The sequence below is a fragment of the Polyergus mexicanus genome, unplaced genomic scaffold (assembly GCF_030449975.1).
Source record: "Polyergus mexicanus isolate NDT 795.1 unplaced genomic scaffold, iyPolMexi1.0 SCAF_2, whole genome shotgun sequence".
In the NCBI taxonomy this organism is placed as follows: domain Eukaryota; kingdom Metazoa; phylum Arthropoda; class Insecta; order Hymenoptera; family Formicidae; genus Polyergus; species Polyergus mexicanus.
Window position 1 is genome coordinate 5,849,318 of NW_027223322.1, and position 17,952 is coordinate 5,867,269.

General features: G+C 36.8%; 1 protein-coding gene across 9 annotated transcripts in view; it reads left to right on the forward strand.

The window, feature by feature from the left end:
* The window catches only part of LOC138944723 (ras-related protein Rab-37), a 93,557-nt gene that overhangs the window by 72,657 nt on the left and 2,948 nt on the right, over positions 1-17,952 (forward strand). For 6 of the 9 annotated variants that reach the window (XM_070315634.1, XM_070315631.1, XM_070315635.1 and 3 more), the window contains 4 exons: positions 13,286-13,396; positions 13,589-13,697; positions 16,335-16,445; positions 17,710-17,851. In XM_070315634.1, coding sequence (XP_070171735.1) covers positions 13,286-13,396; positions 13,589-13,697; positions 16,335-16,445; positions 17,710-17,851 — 473 coding nt within the window. Of the gene's footprint in view, positions 1-11,427; positions 12,963-13,285; positions 13,397-13,588; positions 13,698-16,334; positions 16,446-17,709; positions 17,852-17,952 lie in introns of those variants that run through there. The other 3 variants (XM_070315640.1, XM_070315639.1, XM_070315638.1) reach the window with 3 other exon arrangements.

Below are 17,952 nucleotides of genomic sequence, written 5' to 3' on the forward strand. Positions count from 1 at the left end.
CGGAAAACGATGCGGCTTACACATTCGGACTTATCAACGAGATATATATACTCTCGGGGATATCCGCGCATTTAAGCTCATAATAAACCCGAACGGTCTCGCAGCAGCATCTGCCTCCGAAATCATATACAGGGTGTGCGCGATACAACCGAGAACGGTTCTTATAAAAATAAGCCCCCCCAAAAAAAAGAAGATAGACTTTTTTTGCCTCGTATTAAAATTATATTTATATCAAAATTATATATTTTTTTTATAATATTTTCTCCGCGTCTGATAAAACGACTGTTTACATTTGTCCGGAAAATCCTCCGCGATCGCATTGAATCTTTGAAAATCATCGGAATTGCTTTACTTGTTGCTTAACCGGTGAATGAATATCTCTTCCCCTCTTCCGATTCGCATACTCTTGCGATTCGATTCCGCTACGTCGACACGCTGACGTTGACAAGAATCTAATCGTCGATGATAGATAGCTTTTTTCTTTCATCATAGAAACCGGCGTACGCGTCGGATTCGTTATCGTTTTACAAGGGGAGGGATGAGATAGCGAGGGGAAAAGAAAAACCGGGTAGATGCGGCGAGCGCACTTTAAAGGAGACGTGTAAAAAAAAAGTGAGGCGGAAAGTCCATGAGAGAACCAGTTCTTGGCAGAAACGAGTCGGATAAGAGCGTAATCCAACGTCCATTGCGATTAATATGATTTAGAGCGGTAATTATGCCCCGCCATTTGCATAAACGCCAGTGCACAGTGGCAAATTCCAAGTGTCTAAAGCCACGCTAATTAGCGCGACAAGATATTCCAGATATCTCTCGCAGAGAACTTTAGAGAATGTACTATGCATCGTCGTTTCGCTCTCGCGACCTACACACATTACACACATATACATACAACGAGATAAATTTCTATTTAAATCGAATAAAATCAGAACTTTAGAATGGAATAAAAATTATATTTCCATATGTAATCGTGCTTGGATAATTTAATATCGTTGGAGTTATCGTCGAATATAAATTAACGAACGATTTCCTGTCAATTCTTCAATTTTAAATTTAATAAATATTGCAATTTCAACGAATCCCTCTCACTCTTTCGATTGAACAATATTAAATCGAGAAGATCCATCTTAATGTAATGGAAGCAATATTTTCATAAATTGTTTTATTCGAATTCAAACATGTGTTAGGTGTAGCTATAATATATTGGGTGATTGCATAAGTTCGTGCCCGATTTAAATATAAACTTCAATAGATTAGATTTTAGAGATAACACTTTTATTAATCAATTATATAGTCTCCATTCTTTTCTACAATGATTTTCCAACGATCTATAAGCTTGTCGATTCCATTTTTGAAGAAAGAACTTGGTTTTTCTTGAAAAAAGTTTGTAAGGTGGTTTTCGACAGCTTCCTCGGAATTGAGATTCTTGCCATTTAAACTATTCTGCAAAGACCGGAACAGATAAAAATCTGAAGGCGCAATATCTGGAGAATATGGCGGGTGCTGCAGAATTTCCCATTGCAACTCCTGCAGTTTTCCTGCAGCTTATTCCTTTCAGTCAGGAGATGCGGCACCCACGTATCAAGCTTGGAAATGTATCCAAGCTTTTTTAAATGACGAAAATCGGTTGAATTATCGATGTTCAGCCTCTCAGCAATATCCTCAGTTGTAATCCTTGGGTTTCTTTCCACTAAGGCATGCACAATGTCATCATCAATGCCAGAAGGCCGTCCAGAGCGGGGTTGATCCTCCATGTTGAAATCACCATTTCGAAATCTGCCAAACCACTTTTTGACTGTTCGGAGAGCAGGAGCGCGGTCCAAGTAAACGCTTTGAATATTTTTTTGTGCAATCCCAACACTCACGCCTTTCCGAAATTCATATAGCATTACATGCCGCAAATGCACCTTTCGTTCTCCATTTTTAATGATTTCTCTTATGCACAAATGGACTTATCTGAACAATGTCTGACGCTAAATTGACATAAGACAACGTCATCTATTCGGTGTAAGCAACAATTACCACACGAAAACAATAGAACTCCGCCACGCAGCAACTTAATGCCATCTATGAAAATCGAGCACAAACTTATGCAATCATCCAATATTATATAGTTCTGTGTTGATTATCTGCACGCGCAAAACGTGTTTCGTCAGTGCGAAATGCCACGCAAGATGCCATCTGTCGAAGACAGCTATCGCAAGCCGCCATTTATCCTTAGTAACGAGATTTGTTTGGCTGTCAATCGGTCGCCGACGTGGCAAATACCGAACGCCGGCTGTCAGCTGGCACGTTAAACGAATGATTTATGAAGGGTATGACGGAGAGAGCGACTCCCTCAACCGCTAATGCACAAGGCGCGGCCGCACCTCTTATTACGTAACTTGTCGACCTAAGTGATTGAATGCATCTCGCGCTTGCACCTTATCATCGAAAGGGTCCCGACAGCTTGCAAATCTCTCTGCAAATTTGTCCTTTGATACGAATGCATCGAGGGAAAAATTGCATTTTTTTCTCATTCAACATTTAAAAAAAAATTATATCACCGGAAGATATCGTCTTTATTAAATTGAAATGTAAATTTGATCTAACAAGTCTCTTTCTTTAGTGCTAATCTCGATGCAATTGTTAGTACATAGTTGCAAATGATTACTTCATCAAACCGTAATAAATACACCACGGTGTGATATAATTAAGCGCGAATTGTATTTTGGAATTTGCTAATACAAATACAAATCAATAAATAATTAATTGCACGAGTAATTACATAATACATAATTAATTATAATAATTGATTATTAATATAATTAATTATACGATAATCGATAATCATCTTTATACTTTATTAATATAAAAAGCTTACTTTATGCAATATATTAAATTATTATATATAAATACTAATATTATCTAATCGTTGACGGATTTATTGTAACGCACACTGAGAAAAAAAAAGTTGTTAATTTGACTAAATTCGTCCAACTACTTACTATTCCTTTGTATTTCTTTAATTGAAATATTTAACTATTTAGATCAAATATACCTCATGTTAGATTTAATTATTTAATACGTCGTATTTGACTTAAAATATTAAAATATTTCATTTTTTAAAGAAATAGCAATTAGTTGGACGAATTTAGTCAAGTTAACAATTTTTTTTTCTCGGTGCATAAGCGACTGATTGGAATGACAATTATAATTAATATCTAACCATGTTGCATCGACATCATCATCACGCAGTCGATTCAACATTATTATTATAATTTGTAAATTTACATATGAAATGTGTCGCGTATACATATATATTCGTCCCAGAGTGATAACTATTAATAATCACCCCTTACATTTCCGAGAATATCGAAGATACTTATATCGATTTATACGTTTCCACAATTCTATTATTCTTTCACATATTTATACATATATATATTATTATATTATTTTCCTATACCCATACAAAAATATTATCCATATTTTTATCGATTCATTAGACAGGCGTTTATTCAACAAGCTGAAACTGATTATGAAATGTGGCATAAAGAAAATGAAAGATCTAGAAGATTCTATTCAATTAATTGGCCTCCGGAGATCTCGACGGACTGTTTATAGGTACAACTTGTTTACATGCTGACGCTTAATAAAACTTTTTATCCGCGCGAGTGTCGGTAGTCTTGAAATAAATAATCGAGCTCTCTCTGGTTGAAGGATAAAACACGTGCACTTCATCTTATCTGATCCTTGTATTCGCTACCTCGTGATCTTTACATTTTACGAAATAATCGCATTAAATTTCATTATGAAAGATAACTGTCGATTCAACAGAAAAAATTTCAAGCTTTGAAATAAAAAAGATGATTTTTTTTTTTTCCCCCTTATATTTGGTTGACATTTGATGTTCACGAGACGAGGGGATAGATCAAATCAACGAGCCGGATATTTTCTCTGTTTCCGCGCCTCCGTTAATAACAATCGCCGCTAACGGGCAGAAGGTGCGTATTTATACACATTAAATATACAATTGTCTGATTTTAGCGTTTCGATGAAATGATAATTTTACGAATAAATGGCTGTAAGCGTCATGCTCCAAAAGCTATTTATTACAATCTTTCGTGTATTTTTGGAATTTTTTTTACATTTGAAACGATTCTATTACATATCTCTGAATATCCTTAGATAAAAATTTTTTCATTTCTGCCTAAGATTAATTATTTTTGAGAAAGTATAATTTTTTTATTGTCAAAGAGCAATCAGCTATTTCTGAATAATCGTCTCTGCTCTTTATTTCTACTAAAAGTCACTTTTATCTAGATTTTTAATCCTTAATTGATATAGAAAAAGTCAGCAAAATCGATAATGAAGAATCGCTTAAATATCTTTTTTTGTGCTTTTTTTTTTTTTTTTTTTTTTTACATGAAGCTTATTATTTTTATTAATATCTAAGAGCACAATAAATAAAATAGCAAGATTACTGTATTGAAATCAATATCTTTATACAATAGATACGAACGAGAGTTAAAAAACAATTTTAAACTCTGGAATTTGTGCAAAAGTTGCCATAATATCTCGTTAAAAATAAGATAAATCTTATTTTATATATAGCTAATTAAATATATATAATTGTTAAATAATAGAATTCTGCATTTGATACAAAATACAAATAATTTTAAATTAAACAGAATTAATAAAATAAGAAGCGCCAGAGCCGAATCGAGGCAATTATTAATAACGAGATAACGGTTGAATTAAAAACTGAAAAAACATTATTGAAAAGGCACAAGCCGCTATATAAAGATATGAGGATTTATGATAAATTTGAACGATTAATTCGATCATATCTTCTCGCTCTTTTTATCTCTCGAGGCTATCTTCTACGCGTCTAAATATATATTTTTTAAAAGACAACACTTATAGTCCCACAAAAATACGAAGACCTACTAGTCACATTGGCTGTGCAGCCAGCGTGATGCCAGCGAGCCACCACCACTCATTGCAGAGAGAGGTGCTCGGGTTCAAGCCCGACCGTTGGCACGCTTGGCGAGAGCGAGAGAGAGAGAAGAGAGAGAGTGACTTTTGAATAATAAAGACGCAAAGTAAATTCTTTCACTCTAAGAATTTTCACACAATGATGATATCTAAACGTTTACATTGAGCTTTCTTTCGACAGTTTCTATTCTTCGTAGAACTGCTCTGAAGGTGATGAGTTATCATGTCATAGTTACTCTGAGTGTGAAATTCATGAATAAAGAAACAATGCTTTTTTTATTTGTTTAGTGTTATTTGTGTGTATATTATATATGTACAGTATAAATAGATATATATATATATATATATATATATTTTTTTATAAATATAGTTATTTTTTAGTATTGCTTCAATTTTCTTAAAGAGAAAAAAATAACAATTTCATGTATATCAATTTTCTTTTAAATTGATTATTTCAAGAAACGCATAGTGTAAATTTAAATTACGATACGCCCGCGATATTTGTATTCTGCAGAACGTGCAATGCAAAGCGTCACGCTGATATCGTGCGATCTGTCACAATTAAGCGTGTTAATTAGCATGGTAATTAACGGCAGTGTAACAACGGGCCACCGTACTTACGGCGATCTTTCGCCAACCGACCTTAAACTTTGTACACTCTTCCTTCTTCTCTCCTCTCTTCTCGAAGGAGCCGCGATTGAAAGAAGAGACCATGTCAGTTTTTACCGCCGTTTTTAATGGCTAACGACGGTTCCACGGCCGATGCACTCTTCGTAATGGCCAATGGCACGCTCCGAAAGGGCGTGATTAATTTCCATAATGGCCGCTGCGCCGACTCTTAATAAACGCGCTTTGTCGGACAGTCGTCGGCTGACAGTTGCGTGAGAGAAAAATGACGAGTGACATATTCGCCACGATAAATACAATCACCGCTTTAATTTGTGAACGCCGGTGATCGTTGACCTTTGATAAAGCATCTCTTCCGGTAAGTTGACACGGGAGATATGTATTATATGGGTGATTGCATAAGTTCTCTCTCTCTCTCTCTCTCTCTCTCTCTCTCTCTCTCGTGCCCGATTTAAATATAAACTTTAATAGATTATATTTTAGAGATAACACTTTTATTAATCAATTATATAGTCTCCATTCTTTTCTACAATAGTTTTCCAACGATCTATAAGCTTGTCGATTCCATTTTTGAAGAAAGAACTTGGTTTTTCTTGAAAAAAGTTTGTAAGGTGGTTTTCGACAGCTTCCTCGGAATTGAGATTCCTGCCATTTAAACTATTCTGCAAAGACCGGAACAGATAAAAATCTGAAGGCGCAATATCTGGAGAATATGGCGGGTGCTGCAGAATTTCCCATTGCAACTCCTGCAGTTTTCCTGCAGCTTATTCCTTTCAGTCAGGAGATGCGGCACCCACGTATCAAGCTTGGAAATGTATCCAAGCTATTTTAAATGACGAAAAGCGGTTGAATTATCGATGTTCAGCCTCTCAGCAATATCCTCAGTTGTAATCCTTGGGTTTCTTTCCACTAAGGCATGCACAATGTCATCATCAATGCCAGAAGGCCGTCCAGAGCGGGGTTGATCCTCCATGTTGAAATCACCATTTCGAAATCTGCCAAACCATTTTTTGACTGTTCGGAGAGCAGGAGCGCGGTCCAAATAAACGCTTTGAATATTTTTTTATGCAATCCCAACACTCACGCCTTTCCGAAATTCATATAGCATTACATGCCGCAAATGCACCTTTTCGTTCTCCATTTTTAATGATTTCTCTTATGCACAAATGGACTTATCTGAACAATGTCTGACGCTAAATTGACATAAGACAACGTCATCTATTCGGTGTAAGTAACAATTACCACACGAAAACAACAGAACTCCGCCATGCAGCAACTTAATGTCATCTATGAAAATCGGGCACGAACTTATGCAATCATCCATATATAATTCAATAAAAGATAACTTTATTTTTGATCACACATATCACACACACAGTAGAGTTAATTTTTGTAGCTGTTTTTTTAATATTGAATGCACAATTCTGACTTGAAAATAATTATCACGACACAATTTTGAGAAAGTTGAAATTAAAATCGTAGAAAATGGTTGCTTTTTATCATGCTACAGTTATAGCATGTAACGTGTTAAAAAAGAAATTTATTGTGAAGATAAAAATTAATAAAATTTAAATGTTTAAACATATCGGATCGGGAAGAGTGCCAAGTCATTGTAACTAATATAGATAATCTATATTAAATATTTTTCAACTGTATGTAAAAATATAAGGATTTTTAAAAAGTCGTGTATCGCAAAACAAATTCGAAATGTCATTGAGTTTATTATGATCGATATTAAAGTCTGAAGATTATCGTATTTTTATCAAAATTTATATTTTATGTTATCGAATATGAAACTAAAATCTCGATAAATATACAATATAACGTATCCAATATGATACTGGCTGTTACATTTTTCCTGCGGTATAAATCTGATATTTGAACAGAATATTTTCTCAACTTTAATTTCTTTACAACGAATACCTTTTGAAGATTGACAGTTCTAATAATACCTTTAATTTTCAATGGAATAGAATATGCGTTGACGTAATAAATTACATGGAAATGAACTATTTTTACGAGATTAGAACAAATTTTTCAAAATTATGACGTAGCAGAATATTGCCGAAGAGAATCATATCGAGCATAAAAAACTAAAATAATTAATTTTGGGGGGGGGGGGGAAGAGGAAAGGGAAAGGGTTACTTTTGCTATAAAATCGCGGAAGAGACATCTCAACCGTCGCGAGAGCTGACCGGAGGAAAAGTAATGACGCGCAAAATATCTTCGTTATAACGAGAGGCGTTCAACCTTCTTGCAACCCGACGGACTCTCTATCGTCATGGTATATAAAAATGTTTCCCGTAAGAAACACTTCCGCATTAGTTAGAACGCGAAGAGGTATAAACGCACGCGACTAAGCAAATGAGTTATTTGTCACTTGGCAGTTATGCCGTTTGCCTTGCGACTGATTTTATCTTCGGGTCGTGAATCAATCGAACGCTAGTATACGTTACGGCAACGGTATAGAAATAGGTTAGGTCCCGCTTAGGAAGCGGGAGGGGCTAAGCTTTCTAGCTGCACACTTGCGATGTATTTTTGATTTATTATTTCCATATAAATGAAAAGTAAAAAAATTATCGTAAATTAATAGTCAGAGTATATATACTTAATTATTTATTAAGTCTCTAATCAAAGTGTCTTGAGCAATTTAAAATTTTACTCGACTTTATTGCAAATAATTTCATTTCTTATGCTCGATATATACATACAATATATGTATATTTATTAAATTTATTTATATTATTATTATTATTGTTGTTGTTGTAATAATTATTTCCATCAATATATATAACTATTAGAATAATCTGTTAATCAATAAATACACGTTTCGTTGCCGGCACATGACAACACAAGTCTGATATATTTTTTTACATCCAATAGACGCATAAACTTATGCACTAGAATATTAAATTATGCGAATGCAAAATTAAAAGATTTAATCTTAGAAATATGTATGAGGATTTGATGTGTGAGTATTCCACTAAAACAATAGAAAGAAAGAAAGAGAGTTACGGAATTAATATCGCGCAGGAAATTGTCGAGAGATATTAAAAAAAATACAGTTCTAAGTATACAGAGTTCAGAACGAAACACCTTTACCTTTACGTCTCTTTTAAATTGAAAGTCTTTTAATCGCGGACGTAGATGAACAAAAATTATTATTCCGATAAAGCAACTATCATAATTATTCTTGTTATTAACAACGTTTCGCTAAAATAGAATATGCACAATTCATCTTTGAATATCCTCTTCTAAAAATATAAATTTCTTTACACATGTGTGCTTTTATTCTCCAGTGAATTTTCATTTTATTACAATGTAAAATATTATACTACTGGTGTATTAGTTGTTGATTAAACAGGAAGAGATAACGGGAGGACTAAAAATACATCATTAGGAATCGGGAAAAATCGTAAAATGTCGCCGCGAGCAATATATGGGAGAAGCCGATCACCGACGTGACGTAACGATTCGCGAAATCGGACGAGAATCACGGGGAGGGTGGTGTCAATGGCCGAGCCAAGAGCGTCGTACGCACGAGTAATTCGTCCGCGTACCTCGATTAATCCACGTTCAGTTTTATAATCGCGTCGCTGAGCCGCGTCGATACATATAATCAATCGTGTCGATGTCACAGGGCGCGTTAGTCACGCTTCTCGGTCGTTTCCCTTCTGAGAAATGTTTGCAAAAGGGCGCCACCTGTCGGGTAGAACCGGACGGGAGCCGCAGGGAGTCTTTTTTTTTCCTCGATGCCCGGCCGCGCGGCGTGGGTGGGCCCAAAAGAGCTGGGTAGGCTGGGCCTCAAAATCTGCAATCCGGTTTATCGCGTTGATCGGCTGCAGGAATTCCTTTCGAATCGCGCCTCATTAATTTCTCTCTCTTTCTCTCTCGTGCGTCGGAAAAAAATTGCCGACATTAAACTGACACAAATGAAAACCTATTTCGCGTTTAAAGATAAAAATGCGATAATAAGAGAGCGATTGTCGAATATATCGACTCGTGAGAAAAGCTTCGAATGAAAATGGCAGTGGAGACTTTTTTTTTTTACAAGCGCCATTAGAGAATGCACTTCAAAGTCGGCTCTATACGAAGGTTTCTCTTTATCACGATACGTGATACGCACGTCCATTATTGTCGGATATAATAAGAATTTACGTATAAAAGTTTTATATGAGCTGTCAAATGCGGGAGTATGGAGTATCCATTAGCTTCCAGATGTTTTCTAACAATAAGATCCTCAAAATAAAGCCATTCCGATCCCTGACGCGCGAGACGGCTCGTCGTTATCGCGGCAGGTGACGGCGTTATCGTATCGCGATGGAAAGCCCCGACATGCAGCTTCGCTGCATATATGACGTGCAAAAGGCATCGATTCTGCGAAATTAAATCTCCGTTAAGTTTTAACTTTTCTATATTAAAAAAATCGACATTGCTTACGCACCGCAATAATTTTAATATATTGTCGAATCGAAATTTTTCTCCTATTTTCGATCTCAATTTTCTTATATTTTTGAATTTTAAAAGATTTCTAGATATATTTAATTTATTTTGGAATTGAATTCTTATACTTTGTATCTCAAGTATAGGCAGTAAACGCGTGTACAGTTTCTTACATTTAGAAGAAATTTAAAAGAGGAACTTACGCACGCGCGCGCGTCATCATCCATTTAATGCAGATATTATTCAAAATGTTGCTCTCTTGCATCAATGCGCGAGCATTACATCTAGCACCGACCTCATTAATTGCAACTAGACATTGTTCTAATGATATTTGGTGCACTGCATCTATGATTCGGTCTCTTATACCCGTATTCATAGTCCGTCCTTGAGGAATAAGGATTCCTTGTTCCTCGTTCCACGTTTCAGAAACTTTCCTTGACCGAACAAGGAATCTTATTGGCTCCCTTATCTCAAGGAAGGTCACGAGCTTCCTTGAGGAGTGGATGCGACCTTTTTAGCAGACGATACGCAGAATATAACCAAATATAACCTCCAAAAGTTAGTTTCGTTACATTTGTGGTTTTGTGGTTATTTGTTGTCGCGCTCTCAAACTGAAAGTGTATAAAGGAAAAAGGGATAATGGACAATGAATTTTTAAATGATTCTGACGATGGATTTGAAGACGAAAATCCAGAGAATCGGATTCTGTGGCGGATTCCGAAAAGATACATTCGCGATTGGGAAAATCCCGTGGAATTTTTTGAAGATACGAAAAAGTTTTCATATGTATTATATGAAATTAGTTGCAGGCAGCATAAAACGGTGCTGCCTCCAGTCGGTCACTAAAAATCCCTAAAATATTCCTTCCTTCTGAAAGGGAGACTCGAGGTTCATCTATGAAACAAGGTGGCCTTGCAGATTCAAGGAATTCTTCATGGAGGCTTCCTCCGTCCTTAAAATAAGGAAGGACTATGAATACGGGTATTAATTTCTCTCTTGAATTGATTGGCACCGTAAAGGATAACATCGAGTGTTTACATACGTAAGGAATCTTGAAGCAGAAAGTTTATTCGGTGCCAATCGACTCGAGAGAACAACTGACAATGTGATATTGAATTTTTGCGATTTTCTCTAAAATGGAGTAAAAACGAGCAAACCTCTAAAGGACCTCTTGTCTTAATTTTTTGGTCCCCTATACGCTCTTGAAGTTTTGCCATTTAAATTGGGGACATCCTGTATATGCATAATTAATATATATATATATATACATAATTAATGAAAGAGAAACTTCGAAAATGATTGATTTATAATATATACGTATATATATATGTAGTATAATGCTTATAATCATTTTCGAAATGTCATTAATTTTGGCATTAATGTTAGATATACGGCGAAATTGCGCGGAATTTCTCAGACATTTCTCCGAAGCCAATTATTCGCGCGTCTTGTATACTACGATCAATTTCAATCTCGTAGATGGTTCGTTGCAGGAGAATGCAGCTCCAAGATCGTTTGTACCTCGCGAATTCATTAAAACCACTCGCCCGCATTCGAGCACTTTGACGTAACTAGTCGCGACGTACTCAAGACGCACATATCCGCGTTTTTCGGGTTTCGTACAAATTGCCGTTTATCCCAACGACAAATTATACTTTCTCCAAACTATACTCCCGCTTGTCAAACGTCACGGGACATTTCAATGGCTCGGTTTCACCGCGTTTAGGGAAATCAAAGGAAATTTTTGTTCCTTTGCACTCGCATCGATCGATTTATTCCGTTTAATGCGTCCGCTGTAGTGTGTGTGATGGCTGCTAACTCTATATTGGAGCACGCTTTTATACGCAATTTGTCGCGCGAAAATACGCGTTTTCAAATCTCTCTCCGATTGTATAAATTGTCCATATTACTTCCGATTACGAAAAGAGAGAGAGAGAGAGAGAGAGAGAGAGAGAGAGAGAGAGAGAGAGAGAGAAACGCGCACCCCAGAATAAAACATTATTTTAACATTCCATCGCGTGAACGTAGAACGTATGAATAAAACGAAACGTGTAATGAAAAAGCGTTCGCTGAAGAATTTCACTTCGCGCTTCGTACAATTGCAAACGGATAAAGCAACGGGAGCGTTCTAGTGTTTTAGTAGTAGAAATACCGGAACAACAGGCAACAGAGTGAATTATTCCGAACATTTGCACTAATCTAGGTGAGTGCATTCCGTAACACGTCATCCCCCACCGCGGGGTTTTGCGAAAGTGCGCGGTTTCGTTCTCATACCGAAGAAAGAAGAACCCTTCCGAAAAAGTCGAGTTCCGTCTCGAGCAGAGAGAGCGCGGACCGTTTCGCGTACCCTGTGTCAGGTACGGTGGGCCCTCGTCGTGAAGAGGAGAAGACGCAAGAGAGACGGGAAGCGAGAGTAGAAGAGGAGAAAGGAAGCGAGAGAAGGAAGCACGCGCAAACACACACGCATAAACGTACTCGCGAGGAGGAGAAAGGGTTTAGTGACCTCGTCGTCATAATCCTAAGGAGAAGCCGAAGGAGTAGGACGACGACAACGACAACGTGCACGAGCGCGACGACGCTGCGCGCGACGGGACGACGAGGAGTGGCCGAGAAGAAGAAGAGCAAATTGGTGCTCCCGGTAACAGGGGCTCATGAGCATCGTGGAGGAAACGTTGCGTAACGTGTCGAGGCGCAGCAGGCACGGTACACGTGGCGGATCAGCTGGCACCGCCGCCGCCGATTGGTCCGCGGCTGGCGCGCGGGGCCCGGCCCAGCCGGCCCCCGTCGCCGTGCCCGGCGCCCCCGCCAGGGCCCAGGACATCGCGGGCCCGACTAGACGCCAGTCGTCGCGCGACAGCGTCGACTCCACTGCCGGCCAGCACACCCCACCCGATCACGCAGACCTCCTCTTCAAGGTCTCTGTCGCCTGATACTCTGGCGCGCTTTCTCGCTCATCGATCTCGCCGATACTCGCTTCTCCCGCGCTCTGATCACGATGATATTTCTCTTCCTGATCTCGATTCTTCGGATATGAAAATCTTGCTTTCGTCAATTTTTCTCGAAATAAATTTTATTCCAATCAAAGATTGCGTTCTTACGATCGCATTAAATTTTTTTTATTTTCTATACTTTACTTTCAATTAAGACTCGTGATCAGCGTTCATTATGCGTATGGATGAGCGAGCGATAAAATGAATTGAATAAAAGGATTGTTTGAAAATTCTCGCTCACGATGCAGGTGATGTTACTTGGGGACAGTGGCGTTGGAAAGACCTGTCTTCTGACGCGTTTTCGCGACGGCCGCTTCCTGTCGGGAAACTACATAACAACTGTCGGCATTGATTTTAGGGTGAGAGACGTCATTTCATCATTAAACGTATACGTAATTTAATAATCGGTGCCCTTGAACCAGCGAGAACGTTTGTCACGACTTGTTTTGTTCTTTAGACGAGAAAGTGCGTTGCTCGCATTAGAAGACGTAACTTTGCGATCCTCGACGTCTCATGGTTATAAAAATTATATTTCCTGTATATTCTTGCAGAACAAAGTTGTCACCGTCGACGACACGCCGATCAAGCTGCAAATCTGGGACACGGCCGGCCAAGAGAGGTTTCGAAGCGTGACACACGCTTACTACCGAGACGCGCATGGTAAATCATACTTTCACATCAATTCCATAATAATTAGAACGAAATTAGCATATTGATCATTAATTGATGGATATATAAACATGTCGGAGAAAAATTAAAATTAGATACAAATTGGCAGAATTAACATTGACGTTCAAAAATAAGAAAAATACATCTCATTAACGATATGTTAATGAGATGTATTTTCACATGGCGCGATATAAATCACGCTCGAATGCTCGCGCATGACTAATTGCGACTAACAAGTGTCTCGATTTGATGTTTTACGATATAATTCAGCGATGCCATTTCATAGAAACGCAGTTTGTCTATTTTGCTTCGCGTAACGAATAACATAATAAAGATAAATCCAAGATCGTTAAGAGGATTTTTCATCATTCATATCACGATTTATTCTCGCGCCAATATTGGACATATAAAACGTTCTATTCGTATTTTATCGCACCCACAGAAAAGATTTCCGGATCTGATGCTATTACTCTTCAATCTATCGTAAAATAGGATCGATATAGCGACAATCATATTTATCGTTGAAAAAGGAATATTTTAATCTTAAATGGAAAATTCTTAAATCTAGAATAAAATGCTCTTGGTGCTATCCCGTTAATTTTCTCACAAAGATGAAGATGGAAATTTAGTAGCGATCTAACATCAAGTTATTCTAAACGCAAGAATATATAAGCTTAGATTTGTATATGTTACTCTTGTCTCAAGATAGTAAGACAATCTTATTTAATTCGAGAGAGAAGAAAAGGAATTATTGATTTAATTTTAAAATTGTTTTATTTCTATACCGCATAAGGTTGTGATACGATTAAATATGTCAAGAATATTTTTCGTCTCGTTATCAGAAATCCTTTCTGAGAGTGCGTAGCGGGAAATGATGAGAGATATCTCGACGAGAAAAAGAGAGGGATATATGACAAGCGGTTCCGACAAGAGCATCAGGCGTTTAACGCGCGTTTGATTTAAAATCGGGGAGATTCTTCTTCTATGCCAAACACGAAGATCGTTATCGATGCGCTATATCGATCGATTTAAAATTAAATTTTCTAACGAAGAATTTTTACATCTCATTTTCTCCAACTACAATACTTTTTTTTTTTTTAAACACTTACGCTAAAAATATTTCCGTAAAAGTGAAAACAAATAAATTTTTGCAAAAATAAATTCGTTATAAAATTATCGAGCATTAAAATTTTGTTAACGGTGTCACGATATTCTCGCCGACAGTTTATCTGTGGCCAGATTGGAAGAGTCAGTTCGGAGAAGACTTGGTAATGAAGGGAATTCGCCGAAATATGTTAACAGCGGTATTATTACGTCGCTACACCTCTTAATTGTGCGTTCATCCCGCCTCGACTCATTATCAGTTCAGCTCTCCGAGATTCTATTCGTTTTCGTATTTCTAATGATCAATTTGCAATTCTCGCTGCGTCGCATTTTGACGAAATCAAAATCGACTTTACACAATGCACAAACCAATTGTAACTTTGCCACGAACTCTAGTCGCGCTCCCGATTTTGTTGCCCCGCCAATTTTGGCCAACAGCCAAAACTCGATTCCCGCAGATAGACGGGGCAGGAATATGAAAGAGAGACAGAGAGGAGGAAGAGGAGAATGCCTAAGGGTGGGGGGGGGAGAAGGGAGCGACCTCATTGTTTACCAGGGTAGAACCCATCTCTGAGTTTTAAAGTTGTTGCGACAATAGCGTTGCGTTGCGCCAACTTCATCCGAAGTAATCACTCCGCAATAATTAGACGCGTCATATCCATCTAAAAGATTAAATGGCAACCGTTGGAACTGCAAAAGTTCCGAGGGTAAAGGGAACACTAAGCTTATTATTAAACTCGCAAGATACTTTAAATCTAAAAATTATACACTTATGATTTAAATATAAAATAATTATCTAAACTATATATTTAAGACTTTAACATAATGTAATAAAATCCATTTTTTTAAGAATAATATTCAAAGCACAAATTTTCCATAAACATACGTAAATTGCACAGTTCAACGGGAAATAATTTTTTTATACATTAGAAAGAGACACTTTTTTTTTTTTTTTTGGTCGCTGAATACAATTGCGGCTTCCAAATTTTTGGAAAAATTTACGATTAAAGTAATCCAAGAAAGGATTATTTTAATATGTTAGTATTTTATCATGTTATAGTTACAACTAGTGCGACTTGTTGGAGAAGTTCTGTTGCATTTAAAGTTATGTATGTTGTTAGGAATTTGTGTTCAGAAAAATTTTGTCGTGTTAATTATAATTAATGACGATAAAATGCATTATAAAAAACCATTTTTATAAGTTTAATTTCTTCAAAATTGCGACGAGATGGATCAATTTAGAAAGAGAGAAAGAGAGTGAGATTGGAATTGTATTAAACCTTAAAAAAATTACGGGAAATGATTATTATCTTGTGTGTGTGTGTGTGTGTGTGTGTGTTTTTTTTTATTGAATTATGTTACATGCAGTGTCTTCTTTCTTTAAACTCGATTATCGTTGAAGACATTAAAATTTTACGACGTATTTTGTAAAAAAAATTCTCAATTGTCGGATGTGTGTGTGTGTGTGTGTGTGTGATATGTCAAGTCGATGATTACAAAAAAGCGGTTCACGACTGATTCCAGCGCTTTTATTGCTATACGACGTGACGAATAAGACGAGTTACGACAATATCAGGGCTTGGCTGAGCGAAATCCGGGAACATGCGAACGAGGATGTCGTCATCATGTTGCTGGGTGAGTCGCCGTTTATTTATGGTTTCCCCCCGTGCGGATATACAATAGATCTGCCTACTTAGAATTTACGTAAAACTTAGCGAGAAACTTTAATCTCCAAGAAATTAAATACCAGATATAAGGGCCAAGTATAATTGTTTAGCCAAGATAAGAATTCACTAGAAAGCTATCTGGACTCAGATTTGATTTCAACAACACCATCCGATTGTCCCAAGTAATATATATACAGGGTGGGGAATTTATATTGAGACACCCAAATATCTAAAAAATACAGCAAGATAGAAAGAAATGTTTCAGACAAAAGTTGTTCGGTTCTAAGGGGGTCATAAAATGGTGCCATTAGTTTGACCTTGGAGGCGCATCAGAGATTTCAATGTTAATCTTGTTTTTTTAAATGGAAAGACCCCAATTTTTTTACATCTATCGATTCCTTGCAATATTCTGCATAAAAAATTATAGGGGTATAATGGCCAAAAGTTTAATAGTTTACGAGATATTTTATACTTTATTTTATTACTTTACTTCGACATAATTTTACATAAACTATAAAATATCTCATAAAATTATTTATTTTGCAATAATGTTACCTTAATATTTTAAGCTCAAAAAATGAGAGACATCAATTGGTGTAAAGAAAATAAAATAAGATTGACATTGAAATCTCCGAAGCGCCTCCACCCAAAATCAAACTAATGGCATCATCTTATGACCCCCTTAGAACCGAACAACTATTGTCTGAAACATTTCTTTCTACCTTGCTTTGTTTTTTAGATATTTAGATGTCTCAATATAAATGCCCCACCCTGTGTGTATATATATATATTGTATTTATCGAGCCAATTTAAATCAAGAGATTCAGAACTAACAATCTCGGTTCCAGGAAGCATCAAATTTAACTCGCAGCGTTTCCGCTTAAATGCAATTTGGATCGCTTCGAAAGCAATTAAAACCGATTTTCACGCGAACTTATCCTTAATTGAAAGTGTACAATACGATACGAAAGAGTAAAAAGAGATATAATTATTTTCGATCCCGCATCTTAATTCTTGGCTTTAAATTTAAAATCGAATTTTTTTTATAATTCGAAATATAAAAATGTCGATCTTTTTAAATTCAAGTTATTTCGTCAAACTATCGGCTCATATATAAATTGGTCTTAATTGCTCTCGGCTAGTCCAGGTCGCGTCAATCGAGAACACTGTTTTAACCGCATCACGGAAATATATCTACTTTCTCTCGTCGCTCTATATTTATTAAACCGTAGGTAACAAATCCGATTGCGGAACGGAGCGTATCGTTAAACGGGAGGACGGCGAGCGATTAGCGCAGGAGTACAAAGTGCCGTTCATGGAAACGTCTGCCAAGACTGGCCTCAATGTCGAACTGGCGTTCCTCGCCGTTGCTCGGTATGGTATCTAAAATTGACAAATATAATCGTTAAAATGGTGCGAATGAATATTGTTTTAAATGTAATCGATTTCATCAATCACAATTTTAACTTAATTAG